This window comes from Strigops habroptila, chromosome 4 (assembly GCF_004027225.2).
Source record: "Strigops habroptila isolate Jane chromosome 4, bStrHab1.2.pri, whole genome shotgun sequence".
Classification (NCBI taxonomy): domain Eukaryota; kingdom Metazoa; phylum Chordata; class Aves; order Psittaciformes; family Psittacidae; genus Strigops; species Strigops habroptila.
The window spans coordinates 21,948,946-21,967,599 of record NC_046358.1 but is presented as its reverse complement, the minus strand read 5'-3'; the positions used below and the strand labels follow the sequence as shown (position 1 = coordinate 21,967,599).

Here is an 18,654-nt window from a genome sequence, read left to right as displayed (position 1 = left end):
ATTCCTTCCTAGAAATATAAACTACTATAATTTTTAATATACTATGGTCTGTGCCATGAAGAAAAATAAAAGGAAACACACTCTATCAGTTTTCTGATCTTTATAGAAAACCTTAAAATACTTCTAAGGATCCTATTACTTTTAAAATAGGCTCTTTGACGTAATCATGTTATGCAGCTGGGAAAAAGCGAAGTATGTCGTTTTTACAGCCTTTTGATAAACTAAAGTGTGGCCCTTTTAACAGTTTATCTTACAGGAATGTTTTCTTTTTGACGTGCCTCAACTTTTTTCTTGTATAGCCGTTCACGCAGCTCATTGATTCGCTTGTCCATCATAGCCACCTCCATATTGCGTTTGTTTAAGAGTTCTTTTTGCTGCTGAAGCTTGGAGTTCTGCTCCTGGTTAAGCCTGTTACGAATCTTTAAAAAAAAAAAAAAAGGGCGGGGGGGGGAGGAAGGGAGGGAGGCAGGCAGGCAGGCAGGCAGGCAGGCAGGAAGGAAGGAAGGAAGGAAGAAAAAAGCACTTGTTAGGACAGCTCCTTCATTCTGTTACTTCATTCTGTCTGTTGTCAAGTCGTTTTTTAATATAGTGTTAAAAAACCCAAAGCAACTTGGTTTGGCAACTTGTGCTGACATCTCTAATGTTATGTTTCCACACGGCCTGTCAAATTAGCATTGGCAAACATGAACTACTCTTAAAAGAAAACAGCAAAAGAATGTCCTAATAAACTAGCGGATACCTATTAAATACATGTAGGCTGCATCCCATTTATAGCAAATGGATTGAAGAAATAGGCATAGCGACATTTCAGAACTGAACTCCACTGTGAAAAATTAAACCATAGAAAATGTTTATTAAAAGTCATGTTTAACCAAGACAGTTTGATTATCACGAAAACTCAGTGATATAAAACTTGTAACAGAAATTATGTTATTGATTCAGTTTCCAGTTCCACATGAAACTTCTTGATGTCAGGTTAACTGAACTGTTAGTGCAGGAACTGGGCACAGATTTTCCTCTTTACAGTAGGATTAAACCGAAACCTTCACAATAGGTTTCCAGCAGATTAGGGGATGGATTACCTTTATGGTTTATATCAGTCATGACAGTCTTTATATTATTTCTCTTGCTTTCCCACTGGCATTTTTTCATACCTTCAATAACTCTGACAGTATTGTCAGTGTGTTCCAATTTTCATGGTAATGTTACATGCAAAAAACACCTGAGGCAAATTTAAGTCTTGACAAATGTGTATGGGATCACTGTGAAGCACAAAAGAAATCTTAATCTATTGAGCATCTTCGCACTTCAAAACACTCACAAGGCATATATGCCTCGTATAAATGGGAAAAGCGGAATAAGAGGAGAAAAAAGGACTCATTCCTACTTAATGAAAACACATGATGGATTAATTTGTATGTTGTACTTGCTCATGTAAGAACTGGTTGAGACTGATTTCGAAATAGTAAATATATTTGAGCTGTTGCCTTGATCACAGTAAAATACATGAGTAAATAAAAAAAAGCCCTCAAATCCTGATACACTGGCACATAGTTAAGTATTCCATAACTTGTAAACATAAAAGCTGGACAAAATTTCAATGTAAATTGAATATTTCATCACTCGTGTGAGAACTGCATTTCAAATTTAACAATCTTCTTGGAGGAAGATACACAATAGTGATACAGGGAATGCTGTGTGAATATACTGCAGCTATAGTGTACTATATAGTGCAGTGAACATAGTGCAGCTTTTATTTTTGATGATTCTGTTAAAATGTGTTATTTAAGTCTTATGTATTTTCTTTATTTACACTAGACATTCTAGCTATATTTTCACAATGTAGTTTAAATTTACTTTTATTCACTGCCCAGTCATGTCTCCAAGTTAAGATGCCATCTAAGTGAGCTTGCTACATCCAGTTCTTTCGAACTATAGAAAAATACCGATTTTTTTTTTTTTTAATTTATTGAGAGATTAAAAGAAATAGTAGATTATGTCAACGTTCGGTATTTCAGTATTAGGGGCTGAGAAATGCCCTTCAGAACACTTGTGCACTTTGTATTATTACGTGTATGACCAACAACAAAAATAGTTTTTAAAGCTAATAAGATTCTGTTTTAAAGAGGGTTATACGCTAACTACAACCTCACACATTGACAGCATTCCAATATACCTGTTTTATGAGATGTTACAGAACCAAATGGCTACCCATAAGCATAGTAATGCAACTTCTTAAAATCTACAGCTATCATTCAAATAGCATCCCTCTGTTACTTACTTGTAGCTCTTGATACAACTTTTTCAATTCTACTGCTGCAGGTCCCGTCATTTGTCCATTGTAAGACTGAAACCCATTAAGTTTCCCTTTCCTTAAATCCTCCAGTTGCTGAGTAAGCTGATCCACTTTTAACACTGCAGCCTGTAGCTCCTGCTGCTTTTCCTGGAACATGGCACTTATATGCTCAATTTCAGTTGCTAAAATTAACAAGATAAAAAAACCAAAAAACAATTAAGTAAAGCAGTTGTTGTTAATTTTTTAATTCTACAGGTACTGATAAATACAACACAACAGTTTTAAACCTAGTACATACATACTCATACAAAACATTCACGTGTTGGGAATTTGCTAACAGTCGTAGTATTTCGTAATATTAAGAGAATAGGCTTATCCTGACTTTATGCCTGACTATAGAAAACAAAAAGTTACAACATAAACAAATTTCATAGAAACACAGCACCCTCTCTAAGACAAAAAAACCCCATTCTATTTGCAATCCTGTTTCAATGCTACAATGACTAGAAATATAGCATTATTTGCTAATCATACAGTAAATAGTAAATTTAACCAAGTAATTTCCTTAAAAATTCCACATACACAGATTGCCATTCATGATCTTGCTGTAGTCCACTTGTCCTCTCATGGCACGGATTTTTTTCAGCTTTGTCTCCTGGGTTTCAACACGTTCTTTAAGTTTCTGAAGCTTTTCACTCTCAGAAACAGACTGCTGCTGACGACGTTCTTGCTGCTTCAGATAACGCAAACGTTGTTCCTGATAAAATGAGGTTTGAGAAAACAGATACCTGTTACCCATTGATTTAAAATGAAATCAACTTGGAAAAAAGCATCGCTATGATCAGTGGGGTTTTGTATTCCCAGAAATCAGAAAAGGTTGCTGTTAAAAATGTAGTTTAAAGATGTATCAGTCCACCTAGAAAAGTGCTCTACATTAAGTTAAATCTGTTTTAGAGCAGAGATTCAAGATTTTTTTAGACCAAATTTACATATATGTGCGAATACAACCCTTGCCTGAACTCTCATTAAAACGCATGTGAAGCTTCCTCTGGCATTTGTTTGCTGACGCTATTAACTCCTCTCCTGCTGTTGCAAAACAAACTTCCAATGATGTATCTCTTCCCAGACATGACAAAATAGGTCCAACACACCATTTTAAACAAGCTGACCTACTCTAAGATCATGTTCCAGTCCTAAATAACAGTCCTTCTGCTGGACATGCAAGGAAAATGTTTCTTTTTCTACATTATTTCCATCCAGAAAGAACTACAGAATTGATAGGTTGATTCCTAGGTACTCCAAGCATCCAGTGCATACTGTATATTGTAACACTCACAACAATGTCAGAAACATTAAACCCACTCCTCACTCTGAAAACATACTTGGATTCTTACATCTCAGAGACTTTGGAAATGTAATACATGAATATATACTAAGTGGGCAGATTCTCATCTCACAGCACTGCTACTGTAGTGGAGCTCATACTAAAGATGAGCATAAAGTCAAGCCTGATCTATAACAGATCATGAAGTGGGCCTCACAAAAGAGACAAATAAAAACTATTAATATTTTTTTCTAAAGACACATAACTTGGCTTGACATAGGTTGTTATAGTGTCATTTACACTGAAATGTTGTGTATTGTCTGGTTAAGATTCACTTGGTAAAACAATGGATTCAAGCTTTCTTGAGCTTATCTAGAATGAATTAATGTGTTTTTACAAATCCATGAAAATTACACTTGCATATGTTGAAGGAAATTTGTATTTATTACAATCTGTATATAATTATTACCTTAGCAACCAGCATTTGCTGTTGATTTTCAATCTGCTGCTGTTGTCGGGCAGCCATATCTTGAAGTTCAGAAAGAGTGAGCTCAACACGTGGATTTCCAACCTGCAGAATACAAAATGTTACATTAATGTGCTGATGTATATGAAGTGTTCTGATGATAGAAGCTAAATTCCCACTTCTCAGAGCCTAAAGGCTAAAGCCTCCACTGCAGTCCTCAGAGAAAGAACAATGACAAATGCTTCTGAAAGAGTAAGGAACCTCAGAGCAAAAATAAAGGACAGAGACCATGCCCATGCAAAGAACAGAAAAAGCAGAAACTGGAAAAGCAGATAAAAGAGGAAAACATTAGGAGACTAAACAAACAAGAGAAAAAAAGCCCTTAAACTACGTTTAACACTGTTCTGTCAAGATGTTCTGCAGAATTGGTACACAGCTCTGGTATGGCACATGTGATAACACACATGCAAGCAGGTATTTTAAGCAGTATTAGAATCAGAATCTTCTTTCCTAACATTTTCAGTGTAACTGCCTTGGCAGCTTTAACTGGTGGCTAGCATTATTTACTTAGTGCAGGACAAGACCTCATGAGAACCTTTAGATAAAGGCTTAGGTAAAAACTATCTCCGTCACCAATCTCGCATCTGAAGATGGTGAAATTTCCTGGCAGATTGGAGCATTTAAGGCAACAATCTGAGTGAAAAAAATCTGTACAAAGTGAAGCAAAGTAAAGTGAAGTGATCCCCTCTGGATAAGAAAGTGGCTATTACTGAGTGAACCCTAAATGAGAAGACGAGATATTATTGGGGCTTTATCACTCCTTCTGCATTTCAAAACTAACAAAACATTTACAAAATTGGGGTGGAAAGGCAATTACTGAAAATTATTTAAAATTTATACAATGCTGTGACAATGTGTGAGACCAAATATGTGTTTTTGAAAATCAATGCATTGTTTCAGTATATTCATAGTTCTGCCAACAAATAGAATTTAAATCTATACGTTAAACTACTCCACTTCAACCACAGTTTTTACTATGCAATCACAAGAGAGTGCTGTGTAACAAGACAAACTCCAGAGGCTGACACTTGCCAAATACCTGCTTTGCTACTCAGAAAACCAAAACCCACAATCTTAAAATTCCATGGTTTAACCACAACTTTAGAATCTGCACAGAAAGAAAGTAACAGCCTTTGAAAAACTATGCCGGAAAGTGAGAAGTTCAGAATAGCCCTTCAGTCAGAAAGGAAAGTACTATTTGTTTTAAAATGACTGATTTCTCCTTTTTTTTTTTTTCCTTCTTCTTTTTTCTACCTGAAATCCAATTAGTATTTCCTATTTCTGCATACAATTATTCAAGTAAAGATATGCACCTCAAGGGCAGTCACTACAAATGAGGCAGATTTGGAACAGTAACTTTTCAAGCTGCTACATCTTAGATGCATGATATAGACATGTCGGACAAAAATATTTCTAGAAAGTTATTGTCCCTCTGAACATTTCCTACTGAATAAATTATGGAGCAAAATTATAATTCTTATTGGATACTACAACTTAAACTCCTCTTAATAGTCAACAATAATGAAAATTACTCACAGTAGAGAAGTAATTTAAAAATATCTATTTATTTAGTTATAGCTATATAGAATGACGAAACCAGAATAAAAGATAAAATCCACCCAAACCACTAATTTTCTATTTCATCACTCTGTAATTAAAAGTAAATTACAGTAATTAAAAGAAAAAAAAGGGGGGGGGGGGAGATTCAACATTGTAGCGTGTACTTTTTTTATTAGCATGAGTTATGACAGACAAGTGAGTCCTTCCCAGTATTTTTTAAGGCCAAAGAACTTGTACACATCTGTGGCACCAGCTAATAAATCAAAGAGAGACATTTTATTATTAATTACAGACTGAGAGGCACTAATTGGGTAAGAAAGTAAGGAAGCCTTTCCAAGTGTCATCCACAAACCAAAATGTGCTAACTTAAGAAAAATAACATACAAAACAGAGATGCTGCTCCCAGAACATGTTCATGCTCTGCTGACTTCCTTTGGCACCACCTTCCACGAGAAAACCCTAAACCTTTACATCTGCATTTGCTGGACTTTGTAGGTAATTCTTAAAGGGGGCTCAGAATGGCTTGAAGGTTCTGAATCACTGATTTTAAAAGTAAAAAAAGCTGGAGGGTGAACTGATAGTATTTTTTCAAGAAACATATGCTCTGTTTCAAAAATACACAAATTGCATTAGACTATGCAAAGTCTTCCCAATGCTTCCCTCCTTCCTGCTTTCATCATCAGTTTAAGTTAACAACATTGATAGCTCATTCTATTTCCAGTAGCAATTTTCAGCATAACACTGTCCAAAAATAAAGATGTTTTATTTTGCTAATGTCGTGGTTTGAGCCTGTCCTGGGTTCAGCTAAGAAGTCTTGTTAAAAATACATCCAGACTCAAAAAGTGGCATCTCTATAGGGGCTGTGCGTATTTCAAAGTAAAAAAGCCATTTCTCAGAGTGAAAATTACAGATTTTCTAAGTGAAAAATGTAACCTGGAATGCACGACAGTAAGAAACTGTTTTGTAAAAGCACAAGAAACAAAAAAACCACAACACAGTTTGATCCAAAAGCTCAGAATTTTTACTGCTTTAAATAAGCGTATTTGAAAGTATATCTTATAATGCCTGAAAAAAGTACTGCATTATTTTATATTATGTAAAATATAGAAGATTAATTAAAAGATTAATGCTAATATTAGCTTCTCCTTGAAGAAAATATTAACTACTTCAAAATGTTCAATTTAGAAAGCATAATGTCTAAAAACCTTTTATAGACGGCAAAGCACAAGAACCTGGGAACAGTGATAATTAACCATTTAAATATAAATGCCCTATGAGAAATCCCTTAACTTTTACCTCACTTAATACCAGTAAGTGTCCCTTTCACTTAAAATAACTACACTACACTTAGGAAAGAAAACAAGAGGCAGCTGAGGAAGCAAAGTTTTAAACCTGCAACTTCACTAGCAGTTTGTTCTTTCTCATCCACATGGCAAAAACATTGAACAGACCAAGCAGAATTCCTCTTCGACATCAAATCAATTGTTTTCAGATAGACTGTTGCTGATTTCAGGTCTCCAGAACAGGACAGCGTAATTTTTTGAAACAGCATGAAAAACACTGAATCTTTCTCTTGCCGAGATCTAGTTGAATCAATTCAATCAGAGCATTTTATATCCCTTGAGTCTGCTTGTAATAATCTGTACACAACCACCACCAATGAAAAAAAGCCAGTCTCGGTCCCTCTCCAGAACCTCAAGTTATGCAAGGTAAAGAGAGTGCTGCATTTTCTCAGTTCCTTAATGAGGTTGTTGGTTTCTCAGATTCTTAAGTTTGCGCTGTTCATGCTAGTTATTAACAATTTCATCCACAAAGTCACTCACCTCTCATAACAAACACAAGCCTATCACATTTAAGGTCCAGATCTCCTCCTTCCTCCTGCAGCAAGAAAAACCTCCCTCCTACAGAACTGCCTTCTGAAGGAGGTACTAAAAAGCCACTACAAATATCTACTCCTTCAGATTCCACAGATTCATTTGCTACATGGTGATACATCAAAGCAGACAGTTTTGCTGAATTGTAAATTTCTTTTGATTGATTCACAGAAGCATTTACACATAGAGATGAACTCCTAAATGAGATGCTATGGAGCAAACAGTGCATTATTAGGCACTAAGGAAGTACTATGTATGTCTCATACAGACAAGAATACTTTACATCTATATTCCCTAATTTCTTAATATTGACAAGAATCTTACAAAAATGAATTTATTTTGCTTAGCATGCACTTTAAAAGGCCGTGATGAGAGACAGAATTTGTAATGAACTGGAGTTTCAGCTTCTGACATTAGCCTCCTACTACAGGCTAATATTTTTACCATTTGATGATTAATATTTTGAGGCAGGCAGGATAAATGGTACAGTAGTAATTACATAGTTTGGGAACCAGTTTACAAGCAGCCTCAAAACAAGTCATACGTTAGGCATTTAATTAAGAAAAGGAACCTCCTTTAATATTTATTTCTACACATTAGTCTTGTCATTCTGAAAATTCATTTTCTTATTCCTCCTTCTTTTCTTTCTACCCTCACACTATGCTCGTCTGTCTATCATCACAAACTCCTCAGTCTGCATACTTCTCAGCTATTATGAAATGGTTTACTCATTGGCAACCCACAACAGTAAATGAAAAATTGCACCCGAACTCAAACTATTTCTTTGACAAGCAGAGGGTACTGTTGTAACAACATGTAAGCAATAAGGGCAGATTCCAGTGGGGTTTTTTTGCCTCTACTCCCATCAGAAAACTCTCTTTTAAGAGGAATCTGATTATGTCAATATTAAAATGAAAAAACCCATGATACTGACCTCTTGAAATAAAAGATGATAATTAGGATGTGGTTTGATTTTATGCATTTCTTTGCCTCGATGTCTAAGCAATGAAGATACTTATTTTTGATCATTTTATAAGTTTGCACTAGTAAGAACAGAAAGTTACTTTGAAACTAATAATGAAACATTTACACAAATAAGGGCTTTAAAGGAAACCAACAAATATTCATAAGCTTTACAGCCCATCATAATGATGGGCAATCTCATTTTAGGTTCAGCAATGCCTAGCCACTCAAATAGCCAGTGTAAAGTATAATGTGACCAATTAATTGAAGAAGAAAACTGGAGCAGTACATGAATTTACCAATCATTTCCTGCATGCTATCTCTTCAGATCTTTTTCTAGGTTTGCAAGAGCCACCAGGTCATTAACTTCCCTTATCTATTCCTTCCCTCTTTTTAAGATAGGTGCTCACTCCTGTCTCCCACACAATTCTTCTTCAGTTCTCCTCCCAATGCCCTGAACTAGGAAGCGTAAGTTGAAGTACCTCAAGCCTCCTGAACTGGCTGAACTCCACCTTCTACTGTGTGTATTCTTGTACAATGAATGAACTCATGTTTTCTAGTCTTTTTCCTCTCATTCACCTTCATCTCTTCTATCTTTACTCCCTCTTTTTCCTCTCATTCACCTTCATCTCTTCTATCTTTACTCCCTCTTTTACTACTTTGCTTTTAGTACTTCAGTCCATCCTTCTCTCTTGTCACAGCCAGAGATGATTTTGAAGTCAAACCACCAATTTTCAAAGTCCAACGTAACCCAAGTAAAATGTAATCAAGCAGTGTGAATCAACCCCCCCAAAAAACATGGACTGAGGACAAGATGAGTGTTGAATTAGAGGCAACAGAGAGACATCCCAGAAGTGATTCCTTTGGGTTCATGGTTTAAAGAATTTACTCCCCCACGTGGGATTCATTAAAAAGGCATACAATTTTGCCATGGCAAAAAGAAAACATTATCTTTACTGGCCTAACAGGAGGAACAGCAAAGGCCAGAAAGGTACTGCAAGTTGCTCCTAAGAAGACTTAAAATGCCTACATAGAAATGCAAAGTAAATACTCCCATTTTACTGAACATACTGAAAGATTCAGTTTTCCATAATCTATAGCAGTTCTAAGTTGCTGTTCCTTCCTAGGGCAAATGGGGGAATAAAAATCTTACATCCAGACTAGAAATTTACCTTTGTAGAACTGTCAAACTCCAGAAATCTATATAGCTACATGTCAAACACAGAACTGAGAGGTCTGGGACTAGATATGTGAGTATGTGGACAAAGGCAGTCATTTATTATATAAATGAGCATTTTCCCAGAATGAAGCAGAATGACAACCATAAAATGAATGCGGGTAGGTTGGAGGACTCCCCAGACAGTGACTTCCAGACTGGGATCAGGACTCTGACAATCCTCAGCCTCCCCAAACCAGGGAGTTCTCACCTCAGTGGGCAATCCCTGCATTCTCCTACTCTGTGCCACATTTACAGCAAAGGAAGAGCTACAGCTCTGCACAACTACTGAACTGCCAGAGCAGAAAGGAACAGCTTGCTTTGCCTGCTGAATCTAGCAAAAGACTTCCAAATTCTCACATTCTAGAACTTGGACATGAGCAGCAGAAGTCCATCAGTAACTCGTAATTTTTCTGCCTTAAGCCTCATTCAAAGTAACGTAGTTTTGGTGCTGCTTTAACTAGCCCAGTTGGCAACAAAGCTTCAAAGGTTGCTGATAAGCATAGCCATCATACATTTTGGACACCTGTCCTCAGCACAACAGTAGTGATGGGGAAACCAGATGGAAGATACGGGAGTTTATTACACCAGTTCTGTATCAAATAGCTCTTATATGAAATGTATGTGGCCTCCTTGTGCCATGTAGGGACTATGAGAGGCAAACACAGGAGGGAGCATCTGCTGAAGATTATTGATTCTGACTTCCTTACATTTCTGAAACATGCTGACCCTATAGATCACCAAATTTATGATGTCTAATAGATTTTGTCCACATTTTCCATTAAACCTAATCCTACTGCCATGTACAGTGAAGACAATTTGAAAATCTTCTGTGAAAACTCATATATAACATTATGGACAAAAGACAAAATATCTGTTTCTGTTTAAACTAAAATAGAGGTTTTTTGCTGAACTCAACACAGATGACATTATTTCCAGTTTAATGGCTTTACCCACAGCTCTGCCTTGCATTTTTTTTAACTGGGTCAGAAATATGCCGATAGCAGAAATCCATTTTAAAGAATCCAATCACAATAGCACGTGCCTTTTTCAGCTTAATGGAAATGAACAAGCTAATTAAACCCAGAAAAGGCAGCCTGAATATTGGGAATTAAAGAAAAATATACCCAGCATGTGCTTTCTCCTTATAATAAAATAATCTTGAAATTAACATTACAAATGGAATGCGGTAACTTTACTCAGAAATGTAAAATAAAAATGTTATTTTATTTGTGCAAATAAATGAATTAACAGTTTCTTAGAATAAACACACTTCAACTGTATCACGATTTGCTGAAAAATCTCATATTACCTATATTAGATAAAATTTTAATGTCTCTCATGAACTATGCTACCTTGTTAGCAATTCCTCCAACTTGCTGATGCTAATAAGTCCTCTATATAATAAAATGTTATTATTAAGTCTATTCAGCGTAAGCCACAGACTCCAGATTTCCTGTTCCCATATTGCTTTCGTAGAAATCTCACAAGGGAGGCTGTCCTCTACTTTGCATAGAACAGCTAAGAACAGGCAGAACAAAAATCAAAACAATGGTAAAATGGATTTTCAAAATTAGAAATGGATTTAAGTATATATTGAACATCTGCTACATACGAAATTAACTGCTTATAAATCACTTCTACTATGTAGGAAAGTAGTATCTGGAACTCATCTATTTAAAATACTTCCTTGCTTGTCCTTGCAGACACTATTCAACAGCCACAGAAATCTTAAGTATGTTTATATTAACTTCAGTGTCAGCTAGAACACCCAGTAGCTGATCTGAATCAAAATATCAACCTCATTTTCCTAACAAAAGTAAATTATCTTAAATTATGCATTCTTATAGAAATGACAAATCAGTTGTGCCCAAAACTTCAGACCTGTTTACAATACTGATCCTTTTACTCAGAGTGACTTTAAAAGATATGTTACAACACATGTCGAAACACACTAAGTGCCTTTAAAAATAGTCTTGGAACTATGTTTTTCTGGATCTTTTAGAAAAGCAACATCTTATTCTGATAGAATAACTAAGTATGACTAAGATAAAAACTAATTGTTGGTCTGAATAACATTCAGCATCTAATGTTTATTTATTCTGCTCATAGGTAATTGTTTCGATATCAAGTTTTTCTGTGCGGATGTATTATATGAGAACAGTAGAATAAAACAATTGCCAAATGTTTCCGTACAAAAGTACTGAAAATAAGTATCTTGTAACTGAAAGATGGTATGAAACTTAGTGTATAACTTGCACTTCCCATAAAACCAGAGCTGTTAAAAGCAAAAGCTGACCATGACATTTTGAAGTAACCTTTTGATAAGGTCTTAAAACTTAAAAATTACAAAAAAAGCATGTAACGATCTGATTAATTCAGGATTTCAATTCAGAGATAAGGCATTACAAAACCCAAACTAGGCTGCATTCCAGTCATGTGACAACAAAACCCACAATCATTTAAACTACAGTGCAAAAGCTACATAATATTTAAATAACATGTCCACTACCATGTAAAACTAAAATTTTGAGAATTAATTACCTGTCTGCTATTTTCCCATGTAACTGTAAGAGAGCACATCTTTATTTTGCAGCACTGCCCATCAGCTGCAAACATTCGCATTGCTTCAATGTGCTTCAACTCCATGTTTCTGTTACTTTCTGGCTGCAATAGTTTAATTCTTGATTTGGCTTGTTTGCAGCAAACAATTGTAAACATCTCATGAGTTTCTGCACGGCTTTTTGTCTCAGTAAAATCAACAAGAGGTAGGATATTTTTTAATCTTATTCTATATGAAATAAAGGTTTACCCAAAGTCTTTATCAATATGAAAGGCTGTGTCTCTGCATCCATCAACAATCAGCTAACGGAAAAGGCTAGTGGATTTTGCCAGCAGTAAAAGACCTAATCACGGCAAGATCAAGCCAGCTGTCAACTACGATCAGCTTGATTCATTGCACTTTTCATATTCAATGGAAAATGTTGAGCGATACACAGTTCTTTTGCAGTTATCAGGTCAAACCGAAGATACAAGAATACAGACAATTTAGCTTTAAAACCACATGATTTTTTCCATTTGTACTTCTGTGGTATTACCAACTCCGTGCAAAAACTGAACACCAAAAAGATCAGGAAAATCATTACTGTTGGTATTTAATTTTACTGTTTAAAGTAACAGAAAACCATACCTCCTGAAATTTAACAGTTTCTTTATTAACAGAGACTGCCCGAGATAAAAGGCAAATAGTACAGTCAGAATAGATACTACAGCCCCATGCAAATAACCTTTCCAGTGTTTGCTATATGCTTTTCCCTATATACTTTAGCTTTTCTTAAATCTTGCATGCAACAAGATGAATGCAAGAGCCAGCAATAAAGCTAAAGCATATGTATAATAGCATAAATCAAGAAGCTGCAAGTCAGAGAAGACTGTAGCAAGCCAAAACCTAGACCTAAGACTTTTTAAACACTAAAAATTAAAGAAAATACTAAACCACATCAAAAATTTGTTACATATCTAAAAATTATGATATTGTGGAAGATAAAAACCATAAAAAGCTGTAACTTACCTTGTCAAATTCACAAATTACATGCAAGTTCACCCCCTCTTCGTTCTTTCAAGAAAGTAATTCAAGCATGATTCACTGCACTTACTTACTTACACAAGAGATCCAGCCAAATGGGTGTCCATAAGGACACTGAAGAACTGTATGTCCAAGCATAATACAGTGAATATTCCACCCGCATAAAGAACAGGCTTATTTTTAGCAAGCAAGAAAAGGTATGAGCTGAGAGTACAATCATCCAGTGGGAATAAGAGAAGAAAAACAAGTTCAACTCCCTTGCTCCTAAATTCGCCAAAGGGTCTTTCATTTTCTCTGCTTTGATCTGAGGAAGGCTGCAGGGGGAACAAACCTAACAACAATTAGAACTGGAGGCAAGTGCAGAGACAATAGAGAAATGGAAAAGTTCACTTGCCTGGGAAAAATATGAAGGTGGCAAACAGGTATGCTAGGTGTCCAAAGGCTAGATGGACAGGAAACTAAATGAACAAGTCAGTGAACTTGGAAAGGTGTGTCAGAGAAAGGAGGCCACAGCAGCACTGTGAAAGGAAAGCCACAGAGACTGTGGAAATGATGAGAGGCAACACTAATCTGCAGATGACATAGCTACATAAAAGAGAGCACTCTAAAGGTGGCCTGAAAAGGAACAGTTGGCCTGGTAAGTACCAGAAGAGTCTCCTGCACAGAAGTGAAAGCTGCTCAGAGAGGGACAAGCTAAACTCTCAAGCTTCCTCAATTAAACTCTTAGAGCTCTGCACTGCCACAGTGAATTTCATAATCTGTCTCCTGCAAGGAACTATAGAAATAAAATACAAGTTCCATCTTCCCTTACAGTAAGTTAATATTATAATATTTGGCTTAACTAAAAACAATACTTATGTGACTGTAAAAGGATACAACTATGACAAAAGGCATTGAAGTTTACACTGCCAATGTAAGGACTGTGAAAGCACAGCAGTACTTCATGAAAAATAACAAATGAACTCTTTTAAGTAACATTTACTTTATGAGCTAATGTGTATAATGTTATGTGCCAGCTGAAGCACTCATTTATTCTATTCTACCTTTATATAAAGGCCAAGCAACTCAGGATCTCTGTGTGCAGTGACAACTGGAGGTGATTCTCCACATGTTTCATTTAGTTAGAAATCTAGGGAAGAGAGTCAATTGTACAGCTCCATGTTCACAATACAAATATATTGAAGTAAGTACTACAGTTACAGGTTAAACAAACAGACAAGACTTCTCATCCTCACCCTTCCATGGACATCTGCGACTAAGTATTAGTGTAAAACTGCAGAGCCATGTCTGAGGAAAATCAAAGTGTCAGTCCTGTAAAAGTAGAAACTAAAGGTGTAGATTGAGTAAAGGGTCCAGTTTAGGTTTTCCTCCTCTGCAAAATGGGAAGCCACCTGTTGGCTGTTACAGACTAGAAAACCACATCTTTGTTCCCTGTAACTTGTTGACCAGTACTATTTTTGATGCCCAGAAGAGCAGCAGAACTATAAAGTTTGTATACTACAAGTGAGTGTATATAAGTGTCTGTATACCACAAGTCTGTCTATGAATATACATAGTCATCCAGGTAGATATTTGATATCTAGAGTGACAGAGATTAAAAATCATGTAAATGCATGGAGAAGGCATGGAGGAAAATAGTCCTTTCACAATGTTCCAAGTGTGTTCCGAAAGTGTTTCCTGTTCCCAGTAAGTCAAACAATGTTAGGCTCCTCAAAACAAATGAAGTCAGATATTAAAAGCTAATACTAGTAATAACCTAATGCTATAATTAAAATTATAACAGGAAAATTTTAAGTGTGATATCAAATTATTCTTAGAAAATGTAAGCATCTAGTAACTTTGTCCATTATGAACTGAAATATATTTGAGATCACACAGGACATGTCAAAACAGTGTTCATGACTTTCCAAATCCAAGAATGATGTCATGCTGCCTAAAATGTTTAAAAGAGGCCTCAAAATGAGGTATAAGGCCAGGACCATTTGAATTCCCTACAGTTTCATAGAAGTTCTTTCTAATAGACCACATAGTTATTAGTGTGGTAGAGATTTTACCCTACATAACTATAATTTACTGAGGTGTAAAGAGACTGGGATTTCTAGCCCAGCAAGAATTCAAAAGCTATTTGGATACATTAAAATTAGCTTTAGAATATACTTCCCCCCCCTACACACACTTCCTAATTTAATTCTTTTTCCCTTAAGCCCCTTAGTTGGATTAGTTTTTCTATTTTTTGAAGAGCAAGATTCTGCCAGCTGTCTGGAAAGTGCTTCAGCAGAGTTATGAAGAACTGTATCTGAATCCATACTCTATCAAGCTGACCCAGGGCTTGAACGAGGAATCTGACAATGCAGAAGACTGCTGTAGGGGCAGCAAGGCTTCCCTCTCTGACGGGTGAAAATAATATTAGGAATGTATGTCTTAGGAAAGGGAACACCCTTGACTGTAGAAGTAGCAGATACAACTATTTTTGTCTCCTTAACAAAAGCAACAGAGAAAGCTGCTACAGAAAATTATGAAAAATTTGAGCTAATTACTATTTTTCACATGGTCAAAATGTTCCAGGAAGCCTACAACCAAATTTCTTCAGAAAATTTTTCCTTCTCTGCAAACTGTTAGAATTCCTTGTGCCTAAATTTCTTTTTACCATCTTTTAATGGAATTAATTCCTTAGACTTTGCTATGAACGAACCTAGATTTCCAGAGACTGACACAGTTATTTGTTCATTTTAAACAAATTTGATTAGAACCTGTTTTACATGAATGGCAGCCTCTTCCAAATACATTGTTCAATGTTACAAACAGAAAGTGTTTTAATACTTACAAGCTTATATTAAATTGAATTTGCAGCTCAAGTTTAAAGAACAACTTCTATTCCAGACTAAGCTCTTTATCCTTCACCATTTCTTCTCTCTTGGGTTTACTACTTCTGTTAAAAATTTAACTTGTTTGCCTCTTTCCTCACAATTAATTTCTTTTATGTTGTTGCCAACAGGTTAAGGAAACCTTAAGGTGTTTCACCTGTGCAAGTGTACTTGTGAACCCCCATTCAGACATCTTTGAAATTTCTTTATCAGACACTTCTTAGAACGCATTTAAAAAGTTTCGTAATATCATAAGAAATATATGACAAAGTGTGCATTAGATATCTAATGCCTTTTGTTGCACTCGTATGGATCAAATCATTAAAGCTAATGAACAGCATATCATCCTACTGAAGGATTTTGGCACCACATGTAAATCTAGAATTTGACAAGCTATACCACATGAACTCAGAAGCAGCGTAGGTTTACTACTGTCACAATGGAATGTGATACAGAGACTGACTGCATCTGATGGCTACATCTATTCTCCATCAGCAACCACATGTTCTCCTAAGGTTAAACCAGTAACATTCAAAACTGCTTTATGTGTACATATATCAAGAAATTTTTACCTACCTGTTAATGGAATTTTCCTGAGCAATTCCCCCAGCATGAAAGGAGTCTCAAAGGAGGTGATCCTGCCCCTCTACTCTGCTCTCATGAGACCTCACTTGGAGTACTGCGTACAGTTCTGGTGTCCTCAACATAAAAAGGACATGGAGCTGTTGGAGCGAGTCCAGAGGAGGGCCACGAGGATGATAAGAGGGCTGGAGCACCTCCCCTATGAAGACAGGCTGAGAGGGTTGGGGCTGTTCAGCCTGGAGAAGAGAAGGCTGCGTGGAGACCTCAGAGCAGCCTTCCAGTATCTGAAGGGGGTCTATAAGGATGCTGGGAAGGGACTCTTCCTTAGGGACTGTTGTGGTAGGACAAGGAGTAATGGCTTCAAACTTAAACAGGGGAAGTTTAGATTAGAAATAAGGAAGAAGTTCTTTACAGTGAGGGTGGTGAAGCACTGGAATGGGTTGCCCAAGGAAGTTGTGAATGGTCCATCCCTGGCAGTGTTCAAGGCCAGGTTGGACAGAGCCTTGGGCCACATGGTTCAGTGCGAGGTGTCCCTGCCCATGGCAGGGGGGTTGGAACTAGATGATCTTAAAGATCCTTTCCAACACTTACTATTCCATGATTCTATGATTCCATGAAAGTGTAACAATCACTTGATGCTAAAACAATTGGGCTGCCTGCTGTAAAACTTTTGCTAAGAGCCTGATTTGTATTTCTTAGCAAAAGCTTCAGTCAATATCCAGCAGGAAAAAAGCTTAATGGTATCACTCTTTCTAAATCGGGGGAGCAATTTTAACACTAGAAACAGCAAAAATAAACAGAAATGGTACAGGAGAACACAAACTGTCATTTTATTTTACCCAAGCATACTATGAAATAGAAAAATAATTTGAACAAACTAACTACAGAAAACAAGTATTGTCATCATATACAGACTGTTTGCATCACACTAATCTACTTCTACTCAGTCTAATACACTTTACTGTCATCATGTTCCTGTATCTCATCCTTTTTTCCTCCCAAACTGTATCTGCTTTCTTGTTTTCTTATCTCCAAAAAAATTTTTCTGTTATCTCATTACCTTTTCTTCTGGACAATCGCCATCATCCAGTCTGTCCTCTTTCTGGGACTTCCTTTAAGTACTGATCCACTTTTCCTATTGATGACTGGTGGCTGCACCACAATGGGTGGCTCCCCAGTCCCTCTCCTGTCTACCGCTGACCCCCAGTGGTTACAACTATATTTGCTCTGTCTCACTGTTTTCAGATGGCTGCTGCTTCTATGGGATGAAGCTTGGATCACAAGCTAAAACATCGGGATGCAAACAAGACCCCACCATTGTATGACCACTGTTTCATCGCCACTGATCACAGAATCAAAGAATAAGTAGGTAGAAAGGCGTCTCTGGAAGTTACTTGGTTCAGTAACCCCTGTTCAGAGCAGTTCACACTGATCAGAACTTTATTTGGCTAGACAGAAATTACACAGCAACCAGTCTGTTCCAATGTCTGTTACTCTCATCAAGAAAACATTTTCCCCAATATTTAATTCGAATTTCCCTTTTTACAACTTGTGTTCAAATCCAACTGGCTCAGTTACATATGCAAAAGAAAGGAAGAGGAGGAAGATTCTCTTCTTGAAGAAGAGAATACCTCTTCAGGCACTGTCCAATCTCCCTGTCAAAAGGAAATGTTCAGTTATGTAAGTCTTATCTCCGCATATCTATATCTTTGTGTAGTGGCAGAAAGAGACCAGGCCCTGATTGACAGCATAATTCCACTTCCAGGAAGGAAAGTTGTAAACAAAAGCAACCAAAAGTTCACCTCAGAAATAAAAGAACTTGTCAATTTACAAAATCTCACACAGTTTTTCCTTTAGACTGTT

The 18,654-nt window shown here is 36.5% G+C and overlaps 1 protein-coding gene across 3 annotated transcripts in view; it reads right to left on the bottom strand.

The window, feature by feature from the left end:
- PPP1R13B (protein phosphatase 1 regulatory subunit 13B) overlaps nucleotides 1-18,654 on the bottom strand; it is a 71,023-nt gene that overhangs the window by 14,613 nt on the left and 37,756 nt on the right. For 2 of the 3 annotated variants that reach the window (XM_030482586.1, XM_030482585.1), the window contains exons 5-8: nucleotides 4,090-4,191; nucleotides 2,879-3,053; nucleotides 2,282-2,478; nucleotides 255-419 (exon numbers count right to left, since the gene is read on the bottom strand). In XM_030482586.1, the coding sequence (XP_030338446.1) occupies nucleotides 255-419; nucleotides 2,282-2,478; nucleotides 2,879-3,053; nucleotides 4,090-4,191 (639 nt within the window). The remainder of the gene's footprint in view (nucleotides 1-254; nucleotides 420-2,281; nucleotides 2,479-2,878; nucleotides 3,054-4,089; nucleotides 4,192-18,654) is intronic. The other variant, XM_030482587.1, reaches the window with a different exon arrangement.